General features: G+C 47.2%; 2 protein-coding genes across 7 annotated transcripts in view; one reads left to right on the top strand and one right to left on the bottom strand.

Moving 5' to 3' along the window:
• Nucleotides 1-1970, top strand: part of CUNH1orf112 (chromosome unknown C1orf112 homolog) — a 39195-nt gene extending 37225 nt beyond the window's left edge. The window contains exons 22-24 of the mRNA XM_023761648.1: nt 167-247; nt 660-779; nt 1734-1970. Of these exons, the coding sequence (XP_023617416.1) occupies nt 167-247; nt 660-779; nt 1734-1934 (402 nt within the window). The 3' untranslated portion in view covers nt 1935-1970. The remainder of the gene's footprint in view (nt 1-166; nt 248-659; nt 780-1733) is intronic.
• On the bottom strand, nt 233-26312 carry SCYL3 (SCY1 like pseudokinase 3). 6 transcript variants are annotated; one of them, XM_023761650.1, is made up of 15 exons: nt 25826-26312; nt 23684-23869; nt 19211-19324; nt 17251-17307; nt 15600-15702; nt 14333-14438; nt 12506-12583; nt 10880-11019; nt 9374-9558; nt 6312-6483; nt 4314-4472; nt 3915-4049; nt 2983-3632; nt 2555-2622; nt 233-2441 (listed from the first exon to the last, which is right to left on the bottom strand). In XM_023761650.1, the coding sequence occupies exons 1-14, from the start codon at nt 25988-25990 to the stop codon at nt 2563-2565; spliced, it is 2310 nt and encodes a 769-aa protein (XP_023617418.1). In that variant the 5' UTR covers nt 25991-26312; the 3' UTR covers nt 233-2441; nt 2555-2562. The 6 variants fall into 6 exon arrangements, with proteins under 6 accessions (XP_023617418.1, XP_023617419.1, XP_023617420.1 ...); XM_023761651.1 differs by having other exon boundaries at nt 236-2622; nt 14333-14435; nt 25826-26059; XM_023761652.1 differs by lacking the exon at nt 19211-19324 and having other exon boundaries at nt 236-2622; nt 25826-26311.

Genomic DNA, 26312 nt, shown 5'->3' with positions numbered 1-26312 from the left:
AATAGACACCTGTGGCATGTGGGGAAGGTCTGCTGCTTGCATCTACAGACGCTTATGGCGTACAATGGGTTAAAATGCTTTTTTGAGTAAGGTGGCCCTTAAAACTCATGTATGTGTCTTTTCAACTTATTGAAATATATTAAAATTTCTTATCAATTTTTAATAGGGAACAAGTAATGAAGAGATAGTCCCCCACTGCCTCAGTTCTGAAGAAACTAAGAACAAAGTGGTATCCTTTCTGGAGAAGGTATTTATTTTATTTTACACAGAATCAAAACAATGGTGTCACTGTTCTTTATCGGGTGACTTTTTAAACAGGTTCTCTCCCTAGCTTCACCTTTTGCACAGTGGTGACACATCACAGAAGTCAGACACGTGGAGCCACTGTCTGTAGCAGTGAGGACCCTGTTTAGTGACCGTGATTAGATGCTAATGTGCACCACTGTGGTTCGGATGTAACTGAGGCACGGCTTCTCTGCACTGACAGACCAGGACACAGACTTTTTAGTTTTACTCAATCCTACAGCTCCCACATCTGTGCATCCTTTGTCACTTTCATGGGGACCGTGTTAGGTGAAGCATAAGAGAATAATAGTTAAACCACAGGCTACCTAACACCGGGAGCAGTCTTATCACACGGACTTTCATGATCTCTGCAGACGGGATTTGCAGACGAGACGGTAGCTGCTAGAGTGGAGCGTGTGAAACAGGAAAAAGGGATTTTCTGGGGATCCTTGGCAACAGTTACGTTAGAAGAAGCAAAGTGGTCATCTTCACAGGTATGGACTATTGCATTACAATATGGTTCAAGCTTTTTTTGTAAGAGAAAGTCTGCTCTTAGTACTTAACGAGTAAGCAAAACAAACTAGTATGGTTCTTGTTCTCATGTTGCATATAAAAATAAGTAGATCTAGACATGTAAAATTCTGTTTTATGCTAGATGCTCTCTAAAAAATCATTTTTCCCCCTAAAAAGTTATGAACACCTAAAAACAGGACTACAAGAGTAAGCTTTGAACATCATACCAAATACACTGTTGACACACCTGTTACCTGTAGCTGCCCCTTTCCCAGTTTGTGACCCAGAGAGGAAAACCAGAGAACTTACCTTCCAGAATGTTTATCTACCAGATACCCTGCCTCATTCTTTAAATCAGCCTAATAATTTTTGGCAGTGCCTCAAAATCACATCTGCCTATTATTAAATATCCACTAGGGATATTTAAAATGGTTTTTTTGGTTTGTTTTTTGAGTACTGACAGTATATTAGGAATTGCAATCCACAAGAACAATGTTCTTGTAAGTTTTAATAACTTGTTTTCAAGACTTTTATGCCTGAAGTCTGTAAAGTTAAATATCCTATCAGTAGCATAAGGGGGCCCTCAACCCCTCTTTCCTGGGCGGTAGTTATAAACTCGGCATTAAACATGGAAGGAAGCATAAATCCAAATGGGCTTTTTGGTAGGACATGTTGGGTGTGTCTAGAGCTCACTCACTGAAGTGCTGGAGGGGAGGTGTCAGCTCTGCGTCACTGTGACAGACAAACACCTGCGCGTCTTTCCAGGGGATGGTGGTGGTGCTGCTCTTGTGAACCAATGACTAGAGTAACATTTGCACATGCAGCTTTTCATAGTTTTAGAACTTGTTCTAAGCAGCTTTGTTCTAGTCCGCAACAAAGTTCTTGGTAGTTTTTAGAACAGGTAGGACATTCTCACTGTCTTTCTCGTTTGCCAGCCTTGTGCTAAAAGAGCCCGCCACGAGCCCCCTGTGGAGGAAGAGTACAGGTCAGCACTTCAGGCCGCAACGGGGGCCCTGGAGGCAATCGAGGTACTGCTCCAGAAGTCCCCTGCTCCCGACTGGCTCCCCACAGAAATGCAGCTGCTCCAGGAAAAGATTGATGAGCTGAAACGCCGCGGGCTCCAGGATGAAACTTGAATGGACCGGACCAGACCATCGCTAGACAGAACTGAGTATGACTATCATTCTACAATGTAGTTTGTAAGTGAAAATATTTATGTAAATTATGTCTATATATTTTCTAACACAAAACAACTTTTGTAAAGTTGCATCTAGTGAAAATAGTCTTTATTGGATGTTTAGAGAACAGGATTTTGGGGAATATTTCTCATGAAGAACTTTGGTCCACATAATATATGTGGGAATAACTGTAAACAAATAAATAAGCTGCCGAAGGAAACCTTAGCAATTTAAAGTCATTTACGTCCTTCATAGTAAAATGTTTTCCAGGTGTTGCATTTCATAATAGAGCTCACTCTTCTCACCGGTAAAAGAAATGGCACAAAATTAAGCTAATCAGTTGGAAGGTCTTGCATTTATTTCCTTTACTTCCAGAATGACCCGGCCTTGGAGGCACAGGCTCTTCCCCCAGCTGAGGGCCACACCCAGGGTCTCTCGCTTCCTTGGCACAGACTGGAAAAGCTCCTGGTATGAGAAAAACAGGATGCTTTGGGGGTTTTCTTGTCTGCAGAGCCTGCTTTTGAGGTATTAATTTGATTTTTTTAAAAAGGAATCCTTTTTCCTAGAGTTTAACTCACAGCCATTGTCACCAGCTGCTGTCTCCCCAGTTCAGCTCCCCGGCATCTCCCCAGCCTTCAGACTCCGCCTGCAACGACATAAAGCCAAGGGCAGCTGCTGGGACAGCGTCTCCACATTCGAAAGGTCAGCAGTTTATAGTTCCTTGTGCAAATAAGTAAAATCGCTTTCTAAGCACCATCTAATCCACTGAAGTCCACCTGCTGACACCTTACTCTTCTCCCTTTTCCAAGTAAAAAGGACTATTTACTAGTGCCACTGAACACTTAGCCACACTGCTGCATTTTTCTGGGGAAGGAAAGATGGCAATAGGAAGTGACTTTACTTGCCGCTCTGACTGGGCACAGGTGTCTCTTCCCTTGGCGGGAAGACAGCTAGGTGTCTGTGAGGAGGGGACAAGGCAGCTGGTACCCACAAAGGAAATCCTTACCTCAGTCATATCTGCTGCAGCAAATTTTGAGGAAAACTGCATCCCTGGTGAGATACCATCCGCGTTGGGGATCACCGTTTCTGTCCTCAGGTCAGGTAGAACAAGAATAGCACCCGAAGGCTTAATTTCGGGGATCATGTCAGCAAACCAGTCCAACTCAGGGTCCTGCGCTAGCTTCTTTTTCACTTGAATGGTGAACTCCTCTCCTAAACCAAGTTCTGATGGAACCTGAGGGCGCCTTTCTCGTGATGATACTTTTGGGGGCTGGGCTGGGCTAGGACTGGTCTTTTGGGGTTGCCTTGATGCCAAAGGCTTGGCCTCCTCTGTGAGCAGAAGAGAAGTGGGAATGGCCTTGTGCTCCCCCGAGGTACCAGAGCTTCCACCTCCTGGGCTCACTGCATCGCTGAGGCTGCTGTGCTTAAGGTCATCCCACGTCTCCACCACCTTCAAGTCCGTGAGTGGGGACCTGGCAGGCTCTGGAGGCCACACCTGTGTGCTGACAGTTCTACCTTCAGGCTCCCCGGGCTCGCTCCAGTCGGGCCACTCCTCCACTTGGGGACTTGGCAGGAAGTTTTCACTGTCACCTGAGGTATTTTTTGCGTCTGAAAGTCCATTCATGGGAAATGTCCTGGGCTGAGAAAATCGATCACCTGTGGGACGTGTACAAGAATTATTCTCCTAAATGTTGGTTAAAATCAAGAATATATTTAGGGAAATGTACAGTGTAAGTTTTTTGAAATATCCTTGTACACTAAACCACAAAAGCAACAATTAGAGTTTCTCTTACTAAATACTCAAACATAAATGCTGTTGGCACAGTTGTCTATAAATAAACAGAAGTGTTAAGACAGCCGATGTTACCCTTGCAGTGTCAGTTATGTGCACCCTAAAACTGTGTGCATGGCCAAGTAAGTCGGCCTCAGTCAACGTACCTTCCCTTGAGCAGTTGCCTTTGTGCTCAGGGCACGGAGAAGTCTGTGCAGTGACGACCAGCCTTTCCCCGGGCTTCCTGAACCACGACACCTGTCCTCTCCCAGAGCTATTGCTCTGAGACAATTTGGAAAATGCTACACGGAGGCTCAAAAGTTCAAAGTAAAGAAAGTGTCTGCTGTAACAGATTCAAGCAGTGTTGACCCGCCCCTCTGCCAGCCGTAAGCAAAGGTAGTTTGTCACCCTGTGGCCTAGAGAGGCAAGGTGGCACCCGAGCTGACTTCTCTTGTAATCAGTCTCAAATGTCCCCGAAGTGCCCTTAATTTTCAGAATTTAAACTTATTACTCAAGAAAACGTTCACCCGAGCAATGGAAAAGCTGTATAAACTTACTATTTCTACCTGTCTGGGGAAGAGTGGTGTAGGAATCTTGCTGTTTGTGCTTCTTGCTGCCGATGGGCCGGTCGTGAGGAAAGAACCCTTTAGGGAACACCCTGGAGGGGTTCTCCAAGCCGGGGGAGGGCTGCCTGTGCTGGCTGCAGGCCACATGCGTGGGAGAAGCTGAAGATAAACAAACTCCAAAAAGTGAGAGGGACGGTAAACTGTCCTGCTCTAGCACACGTTAGGTGAGCAACAGTTAAGGGAAATGGGTATATTTAACACAAATAAGAAAAGTGCAGGGAGAAATGTACCCCTAGTGTTGGAGTGGATTGCCTGTCCTAGGGGTGTGTGAGGACAGGCTGAGTGTCCACCTGGTGGAGCTGGACTAGAGAGACAGAACCCTTAGGATGACACCTAGTTAGGAAAGTTACAGCCTGGAAAACCAGAAAGTTCATACTCAAGAGTTAGCATTGCTCAAAAGGATTCAAACACAATTCTGGCTACTTCCTCTGCCAACCTCTCACTTGCTGTTTGGCAGCACAGACCTCACCCAGTCTGATGAGTGCATGTCACAGCTGTAGAGGTGGTGGCAGTTCTATGTCCTCTCAGAGCCCCCCTGACCCAGTCTCGTCCGAGCTCTTCAAAGGTTTGGGAAGCAGGAATTGCTTTAAAATTATCTTGGCATCAAATTAGAGCCTAGACTATCTGATGGCTCTTTTCTAATAACTTTCCCTGCATCTACCAACTATCAGGGAGGACTGGATTAGAGAGCCAGTTTCACGATGTCACTGTCCTTCCTACGCAGGGTTACCTAAAGGAGCAGGAAGCAACCTTGTACAGCCTCTAAAGACCAGAAATGACTGCCACCTCCCAGGTAACGTCCAGTGGGAACACACTGAAATAAGGCTTCTTGAAGTACCTAAACACCAACAGCTTTTCACCTAATGGGCCAACAAAGTCAAAAGAACTTAACTACTAAAGCATTTATGGAAACTGACAATATCTACTAAAATTTTAAATAACATATATTCCTGTGACTCAGTAAGTCTACTCCCGGACATGATCCTATAGCAATAAAACTGTATTTCTAAGGATATCTAGTGCAATATGTGGGTAGGGGTTAAAAAGCCAGAAATGGGGAAATCACTTAGTGAATTACACTCCATGGAATATAAAGTCGCTTTCACAAAGACGAGCTCGAGTTTATGCTGACCTGGAGGCTGGTCCCTCATAAACTGCTACATGAAAAACACACACACAAAACAAAAAACAAGCTGTACAACTGTGGACAGTATTTTCTCATCGTTTAAAAAAATTGTGTGAAGCCCTAGCTGGTTTGACTCAGTGGGTAGAGCATTGGCCTGTGGACTCAAGAGTCCCGGGTTCACTTCCGGTCAAAAGCACATGCCCAGGTTGCAGGCTCAATCCCCAGTAGGGGGCATGCAGGAGGCAGCCAATCAATGATTGTTTCTCATCATTGATGTTTCTATCTCTCCCCTCCTTTCCTCTCTGAAATAAAAATGTATTAAAAAAAACTGTGTGTAGCCCTGACCAGTTTGGCTCAGTGGATAGAGCATCGGCCTGTGGACTGAAAGGTCCTGGGTTTGATTCTGGTCAAGAGCATGTATCTTGGTTGCAGGCTTGATCCCTAGTAGAAGGCGTGCAGGAGGCAGCTGATTGATGTTTCTCTCTCATCGATGTTTCTAACTCTCTATCCCTCTCCTTTCCTCTCAAAAAAAAAAAAAAATCAATGAAATACTAGTATATTTTAAAAAATAAAAAGCTGTATGTGTAAATATACATTTGTCTTTTTGTGGCTTTTGAGAAAGGGATGAGAGGATTCCCACTCAGCTATTAAAACTGGTTTCCTGTCCCCAGAAGGAGCTGGGAAGGGAATTACCAGCTGTTCCCTTACACTTCTCTATGTCATGACTGCATACAACCACCTGCATCATTTGTACAATGTTAAAAATCTAATAATACTTCACACAATAAAGAGGCCTTTTAAATCATTCTTACCTTCTGGGGAAAGGTCAGTAGTTTTTGTAAAACTGGGGGCAGTGCGTTTGAAGACCTTGGTTCTCTGTCCTCCCACAACCACCTCTGGTCCAAGTAGGGAGACCAGCACAGCCAGGCTGTGAAGCGTGATCGCCACCATGGAGCTGCTGGTATCACGCAGGCCCAGTAACACCTAGGAGCAGACAGGGTAGTGAGTGCAGACAACCACACTGCCTGCAATCAGGCTGTGTTTGCTCAGATGAATTTCATTTCTTAGACACGTGTTCTGGGGCAGTAGCTTAGAACTGTGGTTAAGGACCAACATTTTCCCCTCCCAATCTAGCGCAGAGTGGATTTAAAAACGACGTAAGATGATATGGCCACCTGTGGGCAGGAAAATGCTGTGCTCGCCTCCTCCCATAACCACATCAAAGTTACAGTTAAATTATAGAACCACCACCCTTGAGGACTACCTGACAACTAGCTGAACAGAAGTCCTATAATTATGGATGTGGCAAATCTGAGTCTCATTAACCTGGCTAACACCTTTCACCTCTCTGGTGAGGCCCTGAAACTCCACCCAACTCGGCCCTGGGGAACCTCTTCCAGCAGCTCCTCCACACACGTGACCCGTGTCAGTTCACGATGCAGACTTTCCTAAAATCTCTAGGTCCACAAACCAAACAAGCAGGGGCTGGCCTCGGCATGCCCTGTACCAGTTGCTACGCTACCCAAAGCCTTAGACACAGGCTGCGACTGGCCTCAACTTGCACGGTAGCTCACATCAGACACCCCAAGCCTGGCATCAGCTGCAACCAGTGCTGACTTGGAACACAGCTTCAACCAAGTGGCCACCAGCCCGGCACAAGTGGTCGTCTGCCCTCAGCTCCAATCATGTGCTCACCAAAGGGTCCCAGGCCTGGCACTAGTGGCAGTGGCCTGTCCGCAGCACAGTGTCTCACTGCACAAGCATCAACCAATTGCAGATCAGTTTGTAGCTCCCACCAGGTGGCCCCAAGCCAGGCACACGCGGAGGCTGACCTTGGCCCACATGGTCAAGAGGCTCCAGCACCAACACCTGGTGGCTTGGCTTACGAAGCACCACCCAAACAGCTCCACCAACAACACACCTGAAAGGCGGATTCAGCTGGCACCAGAGCTCAGCCCCCCTCACAACAGCTTACCCTACGTTATAGCAGGGGAACAGCAGCTCAAAAAGGGCCAGGGACACTTGGGAAACAACTGACTTCAGGGCAAGGGCTGGAGAGGCAGCTTTCTCCAAGACAGAGGTCCTGGCAGGTGCCACTGTTCCTGCACTGAGCCCTCCCCCAACTCAACCTGCGGGCACAGGCACCACGCCTGAGTCGCCATCAACCTGGCTCATGGCTCGCCCTGCTGATTCCGCAAGACTCCAGCCACCCAACTTCTGCACGGACCCAAACCTCCTTCTGCAGCTGTTTCTCCTAAGCCACTGGCCTTGGCCTGTGCTGTGGACGTTTTTAATGTTTACTGAATTTACTGGGGTGACATTGTTAATAAGATTATATAGGTCTCAGGTGCATATCATCTGTACATTGTATTGTGTGTTCACCAAGTTAAGTCTCCTTCCATCACCATTTATCCTCCTTACCCTCGTTAAGCTCCCCCATCTCCCTTTCCCTCTGTAATTAGCATAAAACCTCTCAAAGGTCCACAACTACAACTCATGGGTAAGGAAAATTAAGATTAAAATTTCCATACTAAACAAAGTAATCCACAGATTCAATGCAATCCTATCAAAATGCTAATGGCACTTTTCACAGAACTTGCATAAATAATCCTAGAATTTATATGATTCACAAAGGACCCTATGAGAAAGAAAGTTGGAGGTATCACACTCTCTGATATCAAATTATACTACAAGCCCATAGTAATGAACACAGCCTGGCACTGGCATAAGAACAGGCATATAGATCAATGGAACAAAACAGCCCAGAAATAAACCCATGCCTATAGGGTCAATTAATCTATGACAAATGAGGCAAGAATATTCAATGAGGTAAGGACAGTCTCCCAATAAATGGTATTGGGAAAACTGGGCAGATACATACAAAAAAATGTATGTATTTTACTCCTTACTCCACACACAAGAATAAACTCAAAATGGATTAACGACTTAAATGTAAGACCTGAAACCATAGAACCCCTAGAAGAAAACAGGCAGTGAACTCTGACTTGGCTCTCGGTAATATTTTTTGGGATATGTCCCCTTGGGCACAGGCAACAAAAGAAAAAAATACATAAAAGTTTTTGCACAGCAAAGGAAACCAACAAAACTGCAGACTGAATAGTTGCATAGTGTCACCCCAAAATTCATGTCCACCCAGAATGTGACCTTAAAATGAAGTCATACTGGGTTAGAGTGGGCCCGACACCTAATGCCTGGTGTCCTTATAAAAAGGCCACGTGACAACGGAAGCAGAGGTTGGAGCGACACAGTCAACACCAAGAAAGGCCGAGGAGCCACGAAAGCTGGGAGACCTGAGAAAGGACTGGAGCCTTCAAGGAGCTCGGGGCTGCCCACACCTGTTTGCACTTCTGCCTCCAGAACCGAGAGGCGTCTCCTGTTAGAAGCCACACCATTTTCAGGCACTTGTTCATCACTCAGGAAACGCACAAGCCCTGAGCCTTCAAGTGGGCAAATCCCAACGAGGCTCCGTGGTGGCTGAGGAAGAGGCTGAAAAGCCCTGAATCTCAACATCCGTCCCACTCAGTTATCATTATTTTTACTCGTTATGAACAGTCTGTGTTCACAAAGCGTTGCACCAAGGATGCTGGCTCTTCTTCCCTGAAGAATTAGCAAACAATTATTGTTTTTCTCAGCTTCAGACCAAATCCATTAGTTTAATAACAGACTGGCCTTTGCGAATGCGATCACCATGTAGCTTTCATTTCAACCGAACTGCTGCCTCAGGGCCTCCTGTGCTCTCCTCTGAAAGCCACAGCCCCCTCTTCAGCCTCACTGACCAGCACCCGCGGCGCCCACGCCCTGGCCTCCCAGCTCCAGGATCCCCGGGCGCCGACGGCCTCTGACGGCCTCTGACCTGCGGCAGGATGACGATCCTCAGCTGCTCCGGAGTGAAGTGCTCCACGTAGGCCTCCAGGTGAGACAGCAGCACCGTGCGCACGTGCTCCTCGTGCACCTCGAACAGCTGCAGCAGCACGGGGACCACCCGCGAGCGGAACAGGGCCGGGGACAGCAGGCGCGGGGTCTCTTCGGGCCCATCGTCTGCCCCAGAGCAGAGGCGGGACGGATGAAACACAAACTGCCATTTCAGTGAAGGGTGCTAAGCATGACTCTCAAACTCAGCCGAGAACTGGACACACTCAGGACTCGCTAAATCCTCAGGCCCCAAACCAAAGGGCAGCTTTGTGGACCCGAATTTCCTCTCAAGGCTGAATTATAAATACACTCCATCTGACAGACGTGTTTTAAACATACTGTGTCATTCTTTTTTAAAAAATATTTTTTGATTTTAGAGAGGAAAGGAGAGGGAGAGAGAGAAACATCATTGATGAGAGAGAATCACTGATCGGCTGCCTCCTGCATGCCCCCTACTGGGGATCGAGCCCGCAACCGAGGTACATGCCCATGACTGGAATCGAACCTGGGACTCTTCAGTCCGCAGGCCAACGCTCTATCCACTGAGCCAAACCAGCTAGGGCTGTGTCATTCTTAATGTACTACCAAGAAAGCTTATAATAGAATCCGGAATTAATAACTCTATACATTTATGCTTACTCAGTGAGAAATTTTATATACTACATTAGATTGATAGTGTTGTTGCAATCCTATCTGTTGAAGGTGTTGAAACCACCAGACTTGGTGCTGGAGAGCTGCTGTGGTTGCGGAAGTGGGAACCTTTAAAATACGTATAATACCCCTGAACCAGGGGACCATGCACAGACAAAATCTTAAAAAGCTCCCCAGGTGACTCAGAAGTACACCCCCACCTAAGATCTGAGTAATGGGATCGAAGCGCTCTAGCGAACAGTTCATGGCTAAGGGAATGACATCAAAGAAGAATATAAGGAAACTCTAGTTAAGTACCTGCAACACTGTTTGCTGGATTTAGACTAAGAAAATAAATCCTAAAAGCAGGATTCTCCCCAACTCAAAGTTCTAGTCATATTAAAGCTATACTCTCTGATATGTTGCCATCTACAGTGCTGATGAAGTTACAAAGTTTCAAAGCAATAGGCTCATTTCACATTCCGAAAAAACCTGGAGTCCCAAGAAGTAAAGTGATCTCAGGGCTTTTCCATCTTTGCTCTGGGGAAGTCACTGCAAATGCACAAGTCCCTGAAGACGTGCTTTTCATATGCTAGTCCTGTGTGCACGTGTGTGCACGCGTGTGTGATATCCTGCTGACCACAGGGTCTGACTCTCCAGGAGACGCCATGTCTATGAGTCAGCGATCAGGGACCAATACTGCTCCCCACTCCTAGAAGCAACATTAACGACGCCGTGCGGTAATCTCACTGCTCAAATCCGGACTAATAATCCCCACATTCCTCAATGACCAATAACAGTTTGGAAAAAAATTCACCTTTTTTGGGGCCAAGCAGATGAGGGAGGAAACTCTTCACAGCCACTGGCTCTGCAAACACCAGCTGATTCAGCAGCAGAGGCACCAGCCGTGAGGCGATCAGCTCCTCCGACAAGCAGCTGAGTCTGTCCAGCAGAAACCTGCGGGCAGGCAGAGAAGCCTGGGAACTGGGCCACCCTGGGCCGGCCGCGCACGCTTCCGACCGTGCGCCTGACCCCACTCCATCGGACTGATGCATTCCCGAGTGAGCTAGGTCGGTCTCAGGCAGGAAGAAGAATGCAGGCGAGAGGCAAGGCCAGCTCATCAGCACTCAGACCTCCACGCTGAGCGAGGGAATGTTCCAGCACATTGCCCTCGTCAACAGCAGAAGCGTCCCCCCCTTAGCCAGGGCTTTCGAGTCAATAAAAGGTGCTTCCCTGATGTAAAAGATGGAGGATGTTAGAGTATCCAAACTTCCCACAGGAAACAAAGCACAGGCTTTTGTTACTAGACTTATTAGATTAAAACAGCACATGTAAAAGCCCTCAGTCAGGAAGGACACAGATACTGGATATTAACGTTAATATGACCCCACTATCCCATCAGCCTCCTGGGACCCTGCCTCCCAGTTTACTAGGAAATGGCCACTTTCCACATCCCTACTCATCCCTCCCGCCTTCCCCGGTACCAAAGGGTGAGGGTCTCCTCTTACTGAAGGCCACCCCCCAGCCACCGCCCCAAGTTCCCTCCCCTCCCAGCCCCCGGCATGCCTGCAGCTTTAACTGCACCTCCCCTCCTCTTCGCGCCTTAGAAACATCCACCTCAACTCCATTCCCTTCCTCAGCGGTTCCGGTTCCGTGCTCCCCGATCTCAACTTCGCAGGAGGTTTTACCCAACGTCTGCCTCCTCCCCTTGCCTTCACTTCCGAGGTCACTGCCCGGCTCACTCTGGGAAGCAGCTCCTGAGAGGAGCTGCCAGTGCCTTCCTGCCGACCCCACCTCCGGACCGGCTCCTCTCCCGGGAAGCCCAGCCTTCCTTCCTGCCGAGTTTCCTGCGACCACCGGTCCCTTGTCTCACTCGTCAGCCACTCCTTCCCTTCCAGCCCCTCACGAGGTTGGGTCTCGGGGCTACAATTTGGACCCACTGTCTTTTTCCTGCTCCCACCTTCTCTGGGAGAGTGTCACCAACTTCAGGCTGATGAACCCGAACAGTCATCTCCAGCTCTTCACCTTAAACCTTCTCTCCTGCGCTCAGACCCACCCAGGAGCCCAGGCACATCTCCCCTAGAGTCCCACGGACACACTGCCCATCCCGGCTGCATTTCCCGCACATGAGGACCTCAGCCCCAGATCCCAATTCACTTGGTGACGGTCACTAAAGCTTGCAATTTTACCTTTTAGGTCTTTCTTATCGCAGTGTCTTTGTACACGAAGCCTCACATTTACTGCCTTCACTACCTCGGGTCAGTCTAAAGCAGCGGTTCCCTCACCTGCTTCCCTCACCAGATCTACGCATGCAGGGCCCGGCAGGAAGCCTCACTCGGAGCAACACTCAATAAACTTCGGTAACAGACCAAATGTGTGACCCACCGATTTCACGGACTTAGCCCGAGTTACTGAATTTTAAGTGTTAACTTTCTGAACTTACTTAAAGAATTCAGTTTTTTCCTCTTCACTCTTCATTGTTAAACTTTTCAAGAAATTCACAACTTCTAGAAAATCATTCCTAAATGCCAAGAAGAAAAAAATGCGGAACAGATTAGAGAAGGCATGTCAAACACTGAAGCACAACCAGACAACACAACACTCAACAAGGAACACGCTCCTGTACCATTTAAAAGGCTCTGTTACAACTAAGCAGCTCATGAGACAAATGCTACGGAACAAGGAAACCTGGCATTGAGAACCAGAGAGACCTGTGGGAGGATACACCGTATCCATGCCCCATTGCTGTCATGGGATGTGGTCAAATGAGCTCCTGGGGAGAAACGGTTCTCATTACCAACTGGTTCTCAAGCCTGTGCTGAAGCGGAAACTACGAACAAGGGGTGGGGAGGGGTTTTCTCTACAAGTCACAGGAATCCTATTATTCCTGCTGCTGTAGACGTAATAAGTCACTCTTCCAGCCAGGCAGGGAAGAGGGCGAGGAGTGGTCAGTTTCTCAGGGCCACTGCTGTCCGTCCCACGGTCCTGTCCTCTGGGGATGGGGCCTGGGACGAGGCTTCACAGGCAGCCTCAGCCGTGGGCTCCACAGCTCACCCTCACCCGCTTCCCAGGGCTCAGCAGCAGAGGAAAAGCCCAGGTGTCCTAACTGGAGTCTAATGCCTCCGAGGGAGACGCCGCCCCGGCTTTGGGAGGGAGCAGGTGTGAGTTTCTCCCTTGCCGCTGCCCTTTCTATTGCGAGTTCTAAGAACGGTTACACGCACAGTGATGCGGAAACCTATGTCCCCGGAAGGATGGCCTTTGCATCAGGGTAAGTAAAATATGACTATGAATCACCCGCAGGACGTGGCGATGCCTTGGCTAACACTCCTGTAAGGGAAAAGCTTTGGACAGTTTCTTGGAAACAAATGACAAAACCCAGTAACTACAGGGAAACTGCCCTCTGGCTGAGTAACAGCAGCTCCCACCCTGTCCTGCAGGGAAGTGCTCCCTGGGGGAGCATCAGCTTCCCTTCGCCTCCTTTTCTCTCCAGTCCGACTGCAAGCGAGGAGTTTTAGTTTCGAAACTGACACAGGGTTGGCTTTGCTAACAAAAGTCATGAAGGTGGAAATTAACCTGAGCAGTTCATGGAAATAAAGAAATGAAAGACACATAACAAACCAACCTTGAGAGGCTCGGAAACATCTGAGCCTGCGACAGTGTTCCCTGTGCCCGTCCCTCAGCCCACCACTGCCCCAGCCCGTCTTACTAAACACAGAAACAATCTCTGCCTGAACAAAAGTAAGCTCCTCTCCAGCCCCAACAAGAAAATTTCAACAGCAAACTCACACTGACCAGTGGTGGCAGGAGGTGCGGCCACGCTCATTAACTTTCTCAATTACAACTGAGCCCAGGCCGCAGCCTCGCTTCTTCCCCACCAGATGCTCTAAGGCAGCGGTTCTCAACCTGTGGGTCGCAACCCCTTTGGCGGTCGAACGACCCTTTCACAGGGGTTGCCTAAGACCATCCTGCATTTCAGATATTTACATTACGATTCATAACAGTGGCAACATTACAGTTATGAAGTAGCAACGAAAATAATTTTATGGTTGGGTCACAACATGAGGAACTGTATTAAAGGGCCAGAAGGTTGAGAACCACTGCTCTAAGGATTCAGCTAAAATGCCTCGGCCCGGCCTTTTGACAACAGGACCTGGAGAGGTGACCCGACCTCCCTATGCCCCAGTGGACACAACTCAACCTCCCCTGGTTCACAGAGAGAGGACGCAAGGACAGCAGGCGTGGAGCGGGCAGGTGTCCCACAGGCCCTCACCTGAAGAAGTCATGGGACAGTAAGGTGCAGAGCGCTGGCCGACGCTGTGGGATGGGGTTCAGCAGAGCTGAGTGCAAGGCCTGTCGGAAGCTGAGGAGAGTGTCTGCTGAAACGGAAATCCAGAGCGAGAGTTAGTTTCCAAGGCTTCTCCCTCCTCTCAGGGCCTCTCTAGCTGGAGACTGACAGGAGCAAGAACCAACCTGTAAAACCCGAACAAACAGAGCCCTGGCTGTTGCGAAACAGCTTCCAGCCCTTAAGCCGAACTCCCTGGCAGGTGTAGGGAATTGTCCTGCCACCCCCACCCACAGACGAGCCCACCCCCAGGTGCCTCCCCTCCTCATTCCTGATTGTCTGACTCAGCTCGGGCCTAAGGAGGTACTATGGGCAGGTGTGCAGGCCTTGTCAACTGGGGCGGCTCATCCACAGAACATGGAGTTACGTGAATGATGGTATTTTCAATCCTCCCACGGACGGCACATACTGTCACCATTTCTGACCGTGGAGGGCAGGATACACTCCCCACAGGGGTGCCTGCCAAGGCCTCAGGGTTTCGTTCTCGAGTACCGAGGCCGGGACAGTTTAGGGCTGACCGGATGGTGCCTGTAACTCCAGGTTGCGGCATCAGCCTGGCAGCAGAGGCTGGGTTAGGACTGCACGAAGCCTCAGCAGTGGGGTACAAGCCACTGGGGGGTCTAACGGGCAGACCCTGAAGGCCTGGAGTGGCTGCAGGGCAGGGACGCAGCTGCCGAGCCTGCCACGAGAGGACTCGGGAAAATGCTTGTTCAGTAGTCTGGGCTTTATCGGGCAACAAAGGGAAAAGGTCATGAGTAAGTTACAGCAAGATGAAAAAATTCAAAAGGATTCTGAAAGAATAAAGATAAAACATGTCGAGCCTGACTTAGAAAGAGATTCTGAACCGCACTCTGCTCATCTGATTGTTACAGATAACAGTCTGTAACCACCCACTGGCCGCTTCAAACTCTTCAAACCAGCAATCGCCAACCGGTGTGAAAGGTCAGACCATCACCACCGACACCAGTTAATAAGAGAGTAACGTGATCCTGACAGCTGGGGTTCAAGGTGCTTCCTACTGAGGTTCTTTTACTGTGTTCTTGTTGGGGCCGCTTCTCTCCTCTGCTGCTCAGATCTGCCCACAGGCCACTGGCAAGCACAGGGTCCTCAGTGCCATGGAGGCCTGAGCCCACGCAGAGCAGGCTGGGGGTGGTCCCACTTGTTCTGTGGCTGCAGCAGTTAAATACCAACTCACCCTGTCCCTTCATGTCCGTGAGCAGCCTTTCCACCAGCATCCCAAAGGCGTAGGCGTCCCGTGCGTGCCCGTGCAACTCTGGCAGAGTCGTGAATTCTGGAGCCTAGAAGCAGGGGAGGCCGTTAAAACCATTGCTCTCCCTGTTTTGCATTTACTACACTCAGAGCTAACCAGAGGCTGCCACACTCCAGTTTACAGGCTCTTAATGGCTGTGGCTTTCAAAATAGGTTTGACAGCAACCCAGAGTAAACAATACATATTATTATTCACTAGAGGCCCGATGCACGAAATTCGCGCAAGGAGCTCGGCCCTCGCAGCCATGGCCCTCGTAGCCCTGGCTTTGTCCGGAAGGTCGTTTGGCTATCCAGTCTAATTAGCATATTATGCTTTTATTATTATAGATTATTATCAGTATACACATACGTATAAATACGTAATGGAAATAAAAGTTTTATAAAACAGTACTAAACATTGCTACCTACCTAAGATGCCCAATGGTATTTTCTATCCCCCACCTTCCCCCGGCTAGTTAGAACCCTTAAATTGATTTAAAACCCACCTATCATCAGAAGAACACATAATACTGATTTGGATAAGCCCGATTTTTTTCAAGTCTTAGGTTTCTATTTAAGTTTGTTTTTCTAGTTGGGTTTGCATTTCCTATAAAGCACCTGCAGACGTGCTTTGGGGATCAATATTTGTTTACAGTGGTCATAAGAACAGTCTAGAGCAGCCGTGGGCAAACTACGGCCCTCGGGCGGGATCCGGCCCGTTTGAAATGAATAAAACTAAAAAAAAAAAAGACCGTACCCTTTTATGTAATGATGTTTACTTTGAATTTATATTAGTTCACACAAACACTCCATCCATGCTTTTGTTCCGGCCCTCCGGTCCAGTTTAAGAACCCATTGTGGCCCTCGAGTCAAAAAGTTTGCCCACCCCTGGTCTAGAGAGCAACTGCTTCGACTTCACAGGTAAGTATAGTTTTCTTTACCAGCACACAGATGCAATGATCACTCCTGTCTGCATCTCGGATTCCTAAGTGATGGCCAGACAGGCCAAGCTATCTTGTCCAAACTGAGGCCCCTTTTTTTTTTAAATTACAGTTTATATTCCACATTATTCTGTATTACTGTCAGGTGTACAGCACAATGGTTAGACAATCACATACTTCACGAAGTGATGCCTGATATTGCTAGTACCCGCCTGGTACATACATCGTTACCGCAGTACCACTGACTGTATCCCCTGCTGTACTTGACTTCCCGTGACTATTCTGCAACTACCAACGTGTACTTCTTCATCCCTTCACTGTTCTCACCGAGCCCCCACCTCTCCCCTCTGGCAACCTGCAACCGTCAGTCTGTTTTTTGTATCTATGAGTCTGTTTCTATTTTGTCTGTTTATTTTGTTCTTTGGATTTCACATATCAGTGAGGTCCCTCCATCTTTAAACAATGTCACCAGTGTCTGTAGGACCAAAATGTCAGCCGAGTGTCAAGAAAAGGCTGTCTGCTGTGATGAGATACCCTCAGAAGCCTTCGAGGCCACAGGAATTTCGGCCTCAGTAATTCAGCAAAGGAAGGGGTGGGCGGAGAAGGGCTGTTGTGAAGTGTCACACTCAGCTACACAAAGGGCATGTAGCATCTTACCGTCTCTTCAGGAGGGATACAAGCCGGGTCTCTCACTGACTGAATGCTCCGCAGAAACTAGATAGAAATAAAGTACAGAGAGGGATTCATGTGGATGTTTGGTGAACCAATATGACATCAAGCGACAAAAGCCACGAGCAATGGAAACAGTAGCCACGACACCGTCCAACACTGCCACCCATCAAATACACACATTCAACTTCCTAACTGAAAAAATGTCAGTTCCATCGTCCCCCTTCAGCTGGTCTAACAGACACCCTTGCCGTCCTACATGGAAACAAACCCAGAACCTTCTCCCTCCTGCACGGATATAAACCAGTGAGAGGCTCCCCAGCAGAGGGATCTGTCACCCATCTTCTCACTGCATCGAGTCAGTTGTAAGGTTCGCTGAGCTATAAAAGTTGAGGATCTTGCCTGGCCAGCGTGGCTCAGTGGCCGAGCATCGGCCTATGAACCAGGAGGTCAGTTTGATTCCTGGTCAGGGCACATGCCCAGGTTGCGGGCTCAACACCCAGTGTGGGGCTTGCAGTAGGCAACCAGTCAATGATTCTCTCTCATCATTGATGTTTCTATCTCTCCCTCCCTCTCCCCTCCTTTCTGAAATCAATAAAAATATATTTTAAAAAAAGTTGAGGATCTTATCAAGAGAAAACCAAAATCACAGAACAGTACATTCTTTCACTGACATAAAGATTATTTTTCAAGAGTTTGTAAGTCCCTCCCACCATTCAGGGCCCCAGGAATAGAAACTGAATGCAATCAGCTCGCTGCCCCCTGCAGGTGCGCTCATCCTAGAACGTGAACTAGTCTCAGTCACACATGCAGAGGGCACGAAGCACAGAGGGACTCATGTTGGGGAGGGACACTGGGGAGGGGTTCCCAGAGGGCACTGAGCTGTCTTACACAGTGGCGCCTCACATCTCCCAGAGAGCCCACGGCAAGGGGGTGCCCAGCAACAGCGCCATAGCCAGAGGGGAGGGCGCCCCACACTGGAGACCACTCAGGGTGGGACTCAGCAAGTGAGTGTGAGCCGCCAATGGAGCCCGAGGGCGGCTGGGGAAGTCTGGAATCTGTCCCCGAAGGCACTACATGCCGAGTACTAACGAGACATAAAGTGAGGTCTGGGAGGAAGTGATCAACGGGCAAGAATGATAATCAGAGGAGTGTCCTTGTGGTGAAATGGCACCTGAATGAGTGAGAGCCCACGAAGGTGCGGACTGGGTGAGGCCCCTGCGGACGCCGCACGGAGGAGACGGTGGGTAGAGGTGAGGGGGTGGCAAGGCTTCAGTGGGGATATTACGACAGGTGGGTTTTCTTTTCTCAGAAAGAGTGAGTCTCATGGCAACATGCAGCATGGTGAAAACAAGAAAGAAGACACAAAAGAGGTTTGGCAGCCTAGGAGGGACGTTGGAAAGAAGATCTGTGTTGGACAGAATTATATGACGCGCCACAGGCAGCCACAAGGCCGAGGGGGGCTGGAGGGAGGGGGTTTCTGATGCACAGGCCCTGATTCCAGCTCCTAGGACATAATGTGTGACTTGGGACAACCTCGATGATTGTGCCTCGAACAGGCTGTATGTAGTATGTGCCAGCACCATCCGGGAGGAGCTGTAAAGATAAGTGTAGACACTGTCACGCCGGCCAAGACAGACTCATGCGGGTCAGTTCAACGTTCAACATGACGTGGAATCATTAACTTCAGGAGCAGAGAGGAGGGACGTAAAACTGAAAATCTGACTAAGCCATTATACCTCTCAGCCTCAGGCTCCTCAGCTACAGAATGAGGAGAAAAGAATAAATGACGCCAGTGGCCTCGTAAGAATAAACTCCCACAATTCTAGGACACGAGCACTGACAAAAACGTCAAGTCTCCAAACCTAAGATCGCCCCACACTGAAGGAGGTCCCTGCGGAGACCACACAGACCGCTCTCCAAGCTGACACCCGCTGTCACCGCTTACCTCCGGGGTGGCCTGCGGGACTCGGCAGACTGTCTCCATCCCTCCCAGCTTCCAGTGCCCGTCTTCACTCACAAACACAGAGGACAGGCAGACGTTGTTATGCGTTAGGTGGCCCTGGAAAAGAGGAACAGGAAGAAGACTGCCACTCCAATTTCTAGAAATTTAAAAAAAAACTAAATACTAATCACCAAGAAAAAGGCCTGGCCAGTCTTCCTCTTGTGGCATACTTTGGGCATGAGGCCGAAGGAGCCTGTTCAGCACGGAAGTCAGGGGAAGGGAGACGCCAGGGAAGGGCTTCTGTTACCCCCTCCCCCCCAGCCTGGCAGGTTAATAAGACACCGAGGCCACTGCTCAGATACCACACCCCGTTCCCACGGCGTCAGGAGATGCACGTCCCTAAACCCGAATCCCTGTCTTCATATCCTGTGCGTTTGCCTCCGATGCCTTTAAACATCAAGTTTCTTGTCTCCCACAGGTTCCTGTTTTCATCTCTTAATTCTCTCTCGCCCACTTTCTATCAGGAACCCAGACCCATGTCACCTTAAGTCCTAGCCCAGTAAGCATGAAAAAATCCTGCCCAAAGAGGAGGAACGAGATACTCTGGATGACCAGAAACACCACAGAGCACAGCAGAGCCAGAGTCAACACTAGACAAGCAGGGCAGACAAACAGGTGAGAGGGAGGAAGAACCTGAGAACAGGGATGAAGTAAAGGTTTCTTTTCCAAACCAGAAATCATTCGTCACAAGTACATTTTAAATATTTTACCCAGTAGAGCAAATATGTACCTACTTCTATATAAAACACTCCAAGGTATATATATATTTTATTTTATTATTATTATTGAAAATATATTTTTATTGGTTTCAGAGAGGAAGGGAGAGGGAGAGATAGAAACATCAGTGATGAGAGAGAATCATTGATTGGCTGCCTCCTCCATGCCCCACTCTGGGGATGGAGCCTGCAACCTGGGCATGTGCCCTGACCGGGAATCAAACTGTGACCTCCTGGTTCATAGGTTGATCAATGCTCAACCACTGAGCCACACTGGCCAGGCGCAAGGTACATATATTTTAAAGGAAGATTTAGAATAGTGTGAATGGTATGTTTCCATTTGAGAAAAAATGAAGGAGAACCAGCACACAGAGGTTCACTTTACCCGTGCAGACTTCCCGGACTAAAGCCTGAGCGCCAAGGATGAAACAGGACATTGCATTTAAGGAGGGCGAGGGCTGACTTTACCTTACGCTCACTACACTAGTCAAACTCTTCACCATGTGCACACACTCCTCCATCAAAGGGCATATCCCTCCACAGCGAAGCATGAGTAATTCCTCTATGTGAACCTCAGACACACTTTTAAGAGAAGATAAACCCAAAGTGATATTTGAAGACTCAGTCTCCCATTAACAAGAAAAAACTTAAAAACAAACATTAAGGTGAGTTAAATGCAAGTGTTTCTAACCTGTGACTGGTGTTTTATCTTGGGGGCTGGTCCTACCATGTCAATGTGTAAACTCCACTAAGCAACAGTAACTCTAACCCGTCTAGACACGACCCAGCAGTGACCCAGGAATGGCCACTTTATTCCTGAACTGAAAACGTTGCCACGGAGTCTCTCACTGGTACAAGCTACTCGAATGGGAAGAGATGTGTAAAACTCTGCCTCTTTCTAAGAAATTATTGCTTATTATTTTTTTAAAACTCTTTATTGTTTACAGTATTATATAAGTCTCCTTTTTCCCCCATTGTACTCTCCTCGGCCACCCCCACCCCCCAGGACATGCCCTCACCCCCCTACTATTTGTGTCCATTGGTTATGCTCATATGCATGCATACAAGTCCTTTGGTTGATCTCTTACCTCCTCACCCCCTGCGTTCCCTCATAGGTTGAACAGTCTGTTCGATGCTTCTATGACTCTGGTTCTATTTTTGTTCATCAGTTTATGTTGTTGATTATATTCCACAAATGAGTGAGATCATGTGATATTTATCTTTCTCTAACTGGCTTATTTCGCTTAGCATAATGCTCTCCAGTTCCATCCATGCTTTTGCAAATGGTAAGAATTCCTTCTTTTTTAACAGCAGCATAGTATTCCATTGTGTAGATGTACCACAGTTTTCTAATCCACTCATCTGTTGATGGGCACTTAGGCTGTTTCCAAATCTTAGCTATTGTAAATTGTGCTGCTATGAACACTGGGGTACATATATCCTTTCTGATTGGTGTTTCTGTTTTCTTGGGATATATTCTTAGAAGTGGGATTGTTGGGTCAAATGGAAGTTTCATTTTTAATTTTTTGAGGAAATGCCATACTGTTTTCCACAGTGGCTGCACCAGTCTGCATTCCCACCAGCAGTGCACAAGTGTTCCTTTTTCTCTGCATCCTCTCCAGCACTTGTCGTTTGTTGATTTGTTGATGATAGTCATTCTGGCAGGTGTGAGATGGTACCTCATCGTTGTTTTGATTTACATCTCTTGGATGATTAGTGACTTTGAGCATGTTTTCATATGTCTCTTGGCTTTCTGAATGTCCTCTTTTGAAAAGTGTCTATTTAGATCCTTTGGGCATTTTTTGATTGGACTGTTTATCTTCCTTTTGTTAAGTTGTATGAGTTCTCTGTAAATGTTGGAGATTAAACCCTTATCAGTGATAACATTGGCAAATATGTTCTCCCATGCAGTGGGCTTTCCTGTTGTTTTGTTGATGGTTTCTTTTGCTGTGCAGAAGCTTTTTATTTTGATGTAGTCCCATTTCTTTATTTTCTCTTTAGTTTTCATTGCCCTAAAGCTGTATCAATAAAGATATTGCTACAACAAATGTCTGCTATTTTGCTGCCTATGGCTTCTTCTAGGATTTTTATGATTTCCCGTCTTAGGTTAAAGTCTTCCATTTGTTTATGTCTTCCGCTATCTCTTTTTTCAGCATCCTATAATTTTCTGAGTACAGGTCCTTTACCTTCTTGGTTAAATTTATTCCTAGGTATCTTACTTTTTTTTTTGCAATGGTAAACAGGATTTTTTTTTAGTTTCTCTTTCTGTGAGTTCATTATTGGTATATAAAAAGCCATAGATTTCTGGGTATTAATTTTGTATCATGCTACATTGCTGTATTCATTTATTATTTCTAGTAGTTTTTTGATGAAGTCCTTAGGGTTTTCTATGTACAATATCATATCATCTGCGAATGACAATTTTACTTCTTCTTTTCCAATTTGGATGCCTTTTATTTCTTCTTCTTGTCTGATCACTATGGCTAGCACCTCCAGTACTATGTTGAACATGAGTGGTGAAAGTGGGCATCCCTGTCTTGTTCCTGTTCTTAGGGGAAATAGTTTTTTTTTTTTGAAATAGTTTTAATTTTTGCCCATTGAGTATGATGTTGGCTGTAGGTTTGTCATATAAGGCTTTTATTATGTTGAGGTATGGTCCCTCTATTCCCACTTGGAAGTGTGCCTTCCTCTTGAATTTTTTGAAATAGTCCGAGAAGGATAGGTTTTATTTCTTCTTTGAATGTTTGATAAAACTCCGCTGTGAAGCTGTCTGGTCCAGGGCTTTTGTTTGTTGGAAGTTTTTTGATTACTGCTTCAATTTCCTCCATAGATATGAGCCTATTCAGATTTTTTGATTCCTCCTGGTTGAGTTTTAGAAGGTCGTTATTTTTCTAGGAATAAGGTCACATTTCTTCTAGGTTGACCAGATTGTTGGAATAGAATTGCTCATAGTATTTTTTTATGATTCTTCGTATTTCTGTGGGGTCGGCTGTTACTTCACCTCTTTCATTTCTGATTTTGTTTATTTGGGTCCTCTCTCTTTGTTTCTTGGTGAGCCTGGCTAGAGGTTCATCAATCTTGTTTATCCTTTCAAAGAACCAGCTCTTGGTTTCATTGACCTTTTGTATTGTTCTTTTGGTCTCTATGTTGTTTATTTCCACTCTGATCTTTATTATTTCCTTCCTTCTGCTCACTCTGGGCTTTTCTTGTTGCTCTCTTTATTACCATTTTTTTTATGGTTTTTTGAGGTAGGCTTGTAGAGCTATGAACTTACCTCTCAGGACTGTTTTCACTGTGTCCCATAGATTTTGGATTGTTGTGTTTTCAGGATGTTTTTAATTTCTTCTTTGATCTCTTTGGTAATCCAATCGTTGTTTAATAGCATGCTATTCAGCCTCGAAGTGTTTGAGAAATTATCATTTCTTTTCAAAATTGAAAATGGAATAAAACTGCTGAAAATGAAGAGGAACTTTGGTCCACAGGCCTGATGTTAAACTTTTGTTTTGATTTTATTAACAAATAACAGCTGCAGCCTTATTTATCTAAGTCTGTAGATAAAGACTTACCCAGAACTGGGGGAGACTAGTAAACTGAAATAGTCTGTCACTAACTGCTTAATTCCATGCAACAGGAACTTATTACTTCTATGTGCAGCATAATTTACCATTCACCCCCCAGCTGCTGTGTTCAGGCCACTCACTCTGTCATGAAGGAAGATCAGAGCCAGCAGGATGTCGTAGATCCCGGCACAGACCTCAGGGAAGGACAGTGTTTCTAAGGCCACTTCCAGAGGCTGCACTCGCTCAGTGACCAGATGAATGCCATCTGCCTCCACCGTGCAAGATAAGAATCTCAGCAAGCAGGGGTGCCGGAGTGTCTTCAGGTGCTTTAAAAGTACAAACAGAAGAGTCTGAGGTTAACGACTCAAACCCACATTCATACAGGACACAGGAAAGTTAGGAGACAGAAACTTGCATTCAAGCTCCTTTTCAGCTCCCTCCCTCCCCCCATATGTCAAATAAGGCAAAGGAGAACCTCGGACTTGCTGTGACTTTATCGACTTTACCAACATTTAAATAACACTTCAGGGACGTCTAGTGCTACTGTGCAGTGTGAGCCCGACAGCCCAGACCTCCTGAGAATTACTGCTCTGAACTGGAAAGTGCCCAAAGCAACCACCTGAGAGCTCTGACAAGTAAAGGGAAGCGTGCAGACTAGAGGGGAGTCAACTCTGGGGAGAAGACCCAAGGGGTGAGTTTCCTTCACTTTTGCCTCCAAAGAAAATTCTTCATTTTGCTTTTCTGTCTTAGGCTCTAATTATTTTCTGTTGGTTTTATGCACCATCTTTTATTCTTCTCGGGCTCCAGGCAGAACAGTATGCCAGAGGAATGCTACTTGGTTCAGTGCTGGCCTAGAAACACTGTCGATAAATGTTCACCTGGTTAATAAGTGAAAAAATAAATTTCATTTTTGTTTCTGTTTATTTTGAACCCTGCATGCCCACCAAAATTCTAGGTCCAAAGTGGCTCCTTGTTTTTTTACCGAAGGAAGAAAACGCTCATTGCCTGATCCTGAGCAAGAACCCTGTTTGGGGCACCCTGGCACAATTATGCATAAATTCTGCACACAGATTCATGGGAAAGGCTCACAGCACTCAAACAGGAACATTTGTTAATTCTAGCGTCTGCTCCAGAGAACAGAGGGAGCACAAGGTGCCCTTGCTGAATGTGACTCAGGCTCCTAACGGGCACCAACTGGAGAGAGAAACAGTGCTGGTCCTGGGGGAGGAAGGTGCCTGAGACTAATGACAGTGCCTTGCAAGCACTGGTCCCGAAGTTCCTGCTGTCCAGGTGCTGGGCTCTGAGTAAGGAAGGACTAGTGACTGGTCAGATGCATCCTTACCCGGGCTGAGTGAGATCCAGCCTTGACGAGAAACTGGGCCCATGTTTCAGGAATAAGTTATGACTCAGGTATACAGAGATTAACTCAAGCCTTTGGGCTTAACTTTTTATTACCCTTCTACCTCGGACTTACTTCACTTTAAATTACACAGAGCAGTAGTTCTTAACTACAGTGTGAGTTCACTTGCCGGTTTTAGACAGGGAGAAAGCCATCATTTCATCCTATTAAAGAAATATAACACCATAAACTAGAGAGCATGAAATTTCAGGGAGAAATATTCTTCCTAAGATGCAAATCTGAGACAGGATGATGAACATTGTCTTTAAAATGCCCGCTGCATTGCGATACCTCAGGAAAAGAGAAAATAGCAGTCCCTAAAACATTACTTCCAGGCCCGCGGTCACTGCACTACTGCAAGGCTGTCAATACTTAGAGCACCTGAGCTGAGCTAGGTGAACTCTCCACCTTACACCGTGAAGAGTTCATGAAGTCCCCTCCCAACCTTCTCACTACAAAGTACAATCTGATATGGGACGCCACCACACTGAGCTTTCTGGAACTTTTGACTATCGCTGTGGTCCTTGACCATGTTATGCAAGTTGGGGACAGTCCCATGAAGTAAGGACAGCTACGTTTTTAAAGGCCATGAATATGACCCACCTCCCTTGGCCTTTATTCATTTTATATTTTTCATAGAAAAAGTACTAACTATTGCCCGGCTGATGTGGCTCAGCGGTTGAGCATTGACCCAGGAACCAAGAGATTGCTGGTTCCATCCCTGATTAGGGCATATGCCTGGGTTGCGGGCTTGATCCCCAGTGGGGGCAGTACAGGAGGCAGCCAATTGATGACCTCCTCTCTCATCGATGTTTTTATCTATCCCTCTCCCTTTCTCTCTCTCTAAAAAAAGTACTAACTATTAAGAGACCACACTGCGTACCTTGGCAGCCTTGTTGACTTTGTCTTCGTTTTCTCTCTTGTACACAAACACCGACGCGACTCTGCCATCCTGCAGCTCGGCGGGGAACACGGCTAGTCCTGAGGGCAGTGTGACCGGGGGCCCCTTCAGCGCACAGCTCTTCAGAGCGCTGCTCTCCGCTCCCATCCCTGGGGCGGGGGGCCACGTGCAGCCCCTCCCCAAAGCCACGGACCTGAAAGGAAACAGAGAACAGGGTCAAACCTCAAGTCTCTGCAACATGAGCCAAGGATCCAGGCGCAGCCTTGCCAACCTGCCAGTTTCTACAATAACCTAGGCCACCTGACAGTGAAAAGGTAAAGGCTCGGCACGGTCCCAGCGATGCTGCCAGTGATCAGCTGACAGCTCTAAAAAGTGCATTTGAACTGAACAGTTCGTGAAGCAACTGCCGCCAACCCTCAGCACGCACACCTGACGTTCAGGGTGGGTGATGGGCAACCAAACACAGACT

The sequence above is a fragment of the Myotis lucifugus genome, unplaced genomic scaffold (assembly GCF_000147115.1).
Source record: "Myotis lucifugus unplaced genomic scaffold, Myoluc2.0 scaffold_211, whole genome shotgun sequence".
Classification (NCBI taxonomy): Eukaryota; Metazoa; Chordata; class Mammalia; order Chiroptera; family Vespertilionidae; genus Myotis; species Myotis lucifugus.
Note: the sequence above shows the minus strand (reverse complement) of the source record. Positions and strands in the feature narration are given on the sequence as shown.

Bases quoted from the DNA above. Each gene is read 5' to 3' on its own strand.
- SCYL3 (XM_023761650.1), bottom strand. From the start codon at position 25,990: ATGGGAGCGGAGAGCAGCGCTCTGAAGAGCTGTGCGCTGAAGGGGCCC. The intron at 15,703-17,250 runs GTAAGATGCTAC...CCCTGCTTCTAG, and splicing joins GTATCCCTCCTGAAGAGACG to GCTCCAGAATTCACGACTCT. The intron at 4,050-4,313 runs GTAGAAATAGTA...GCCTCCGTGTAG, and splicing joins CACCACTCTTCCCCAGACAG to CATTTTCCAAATTGTCTCAG.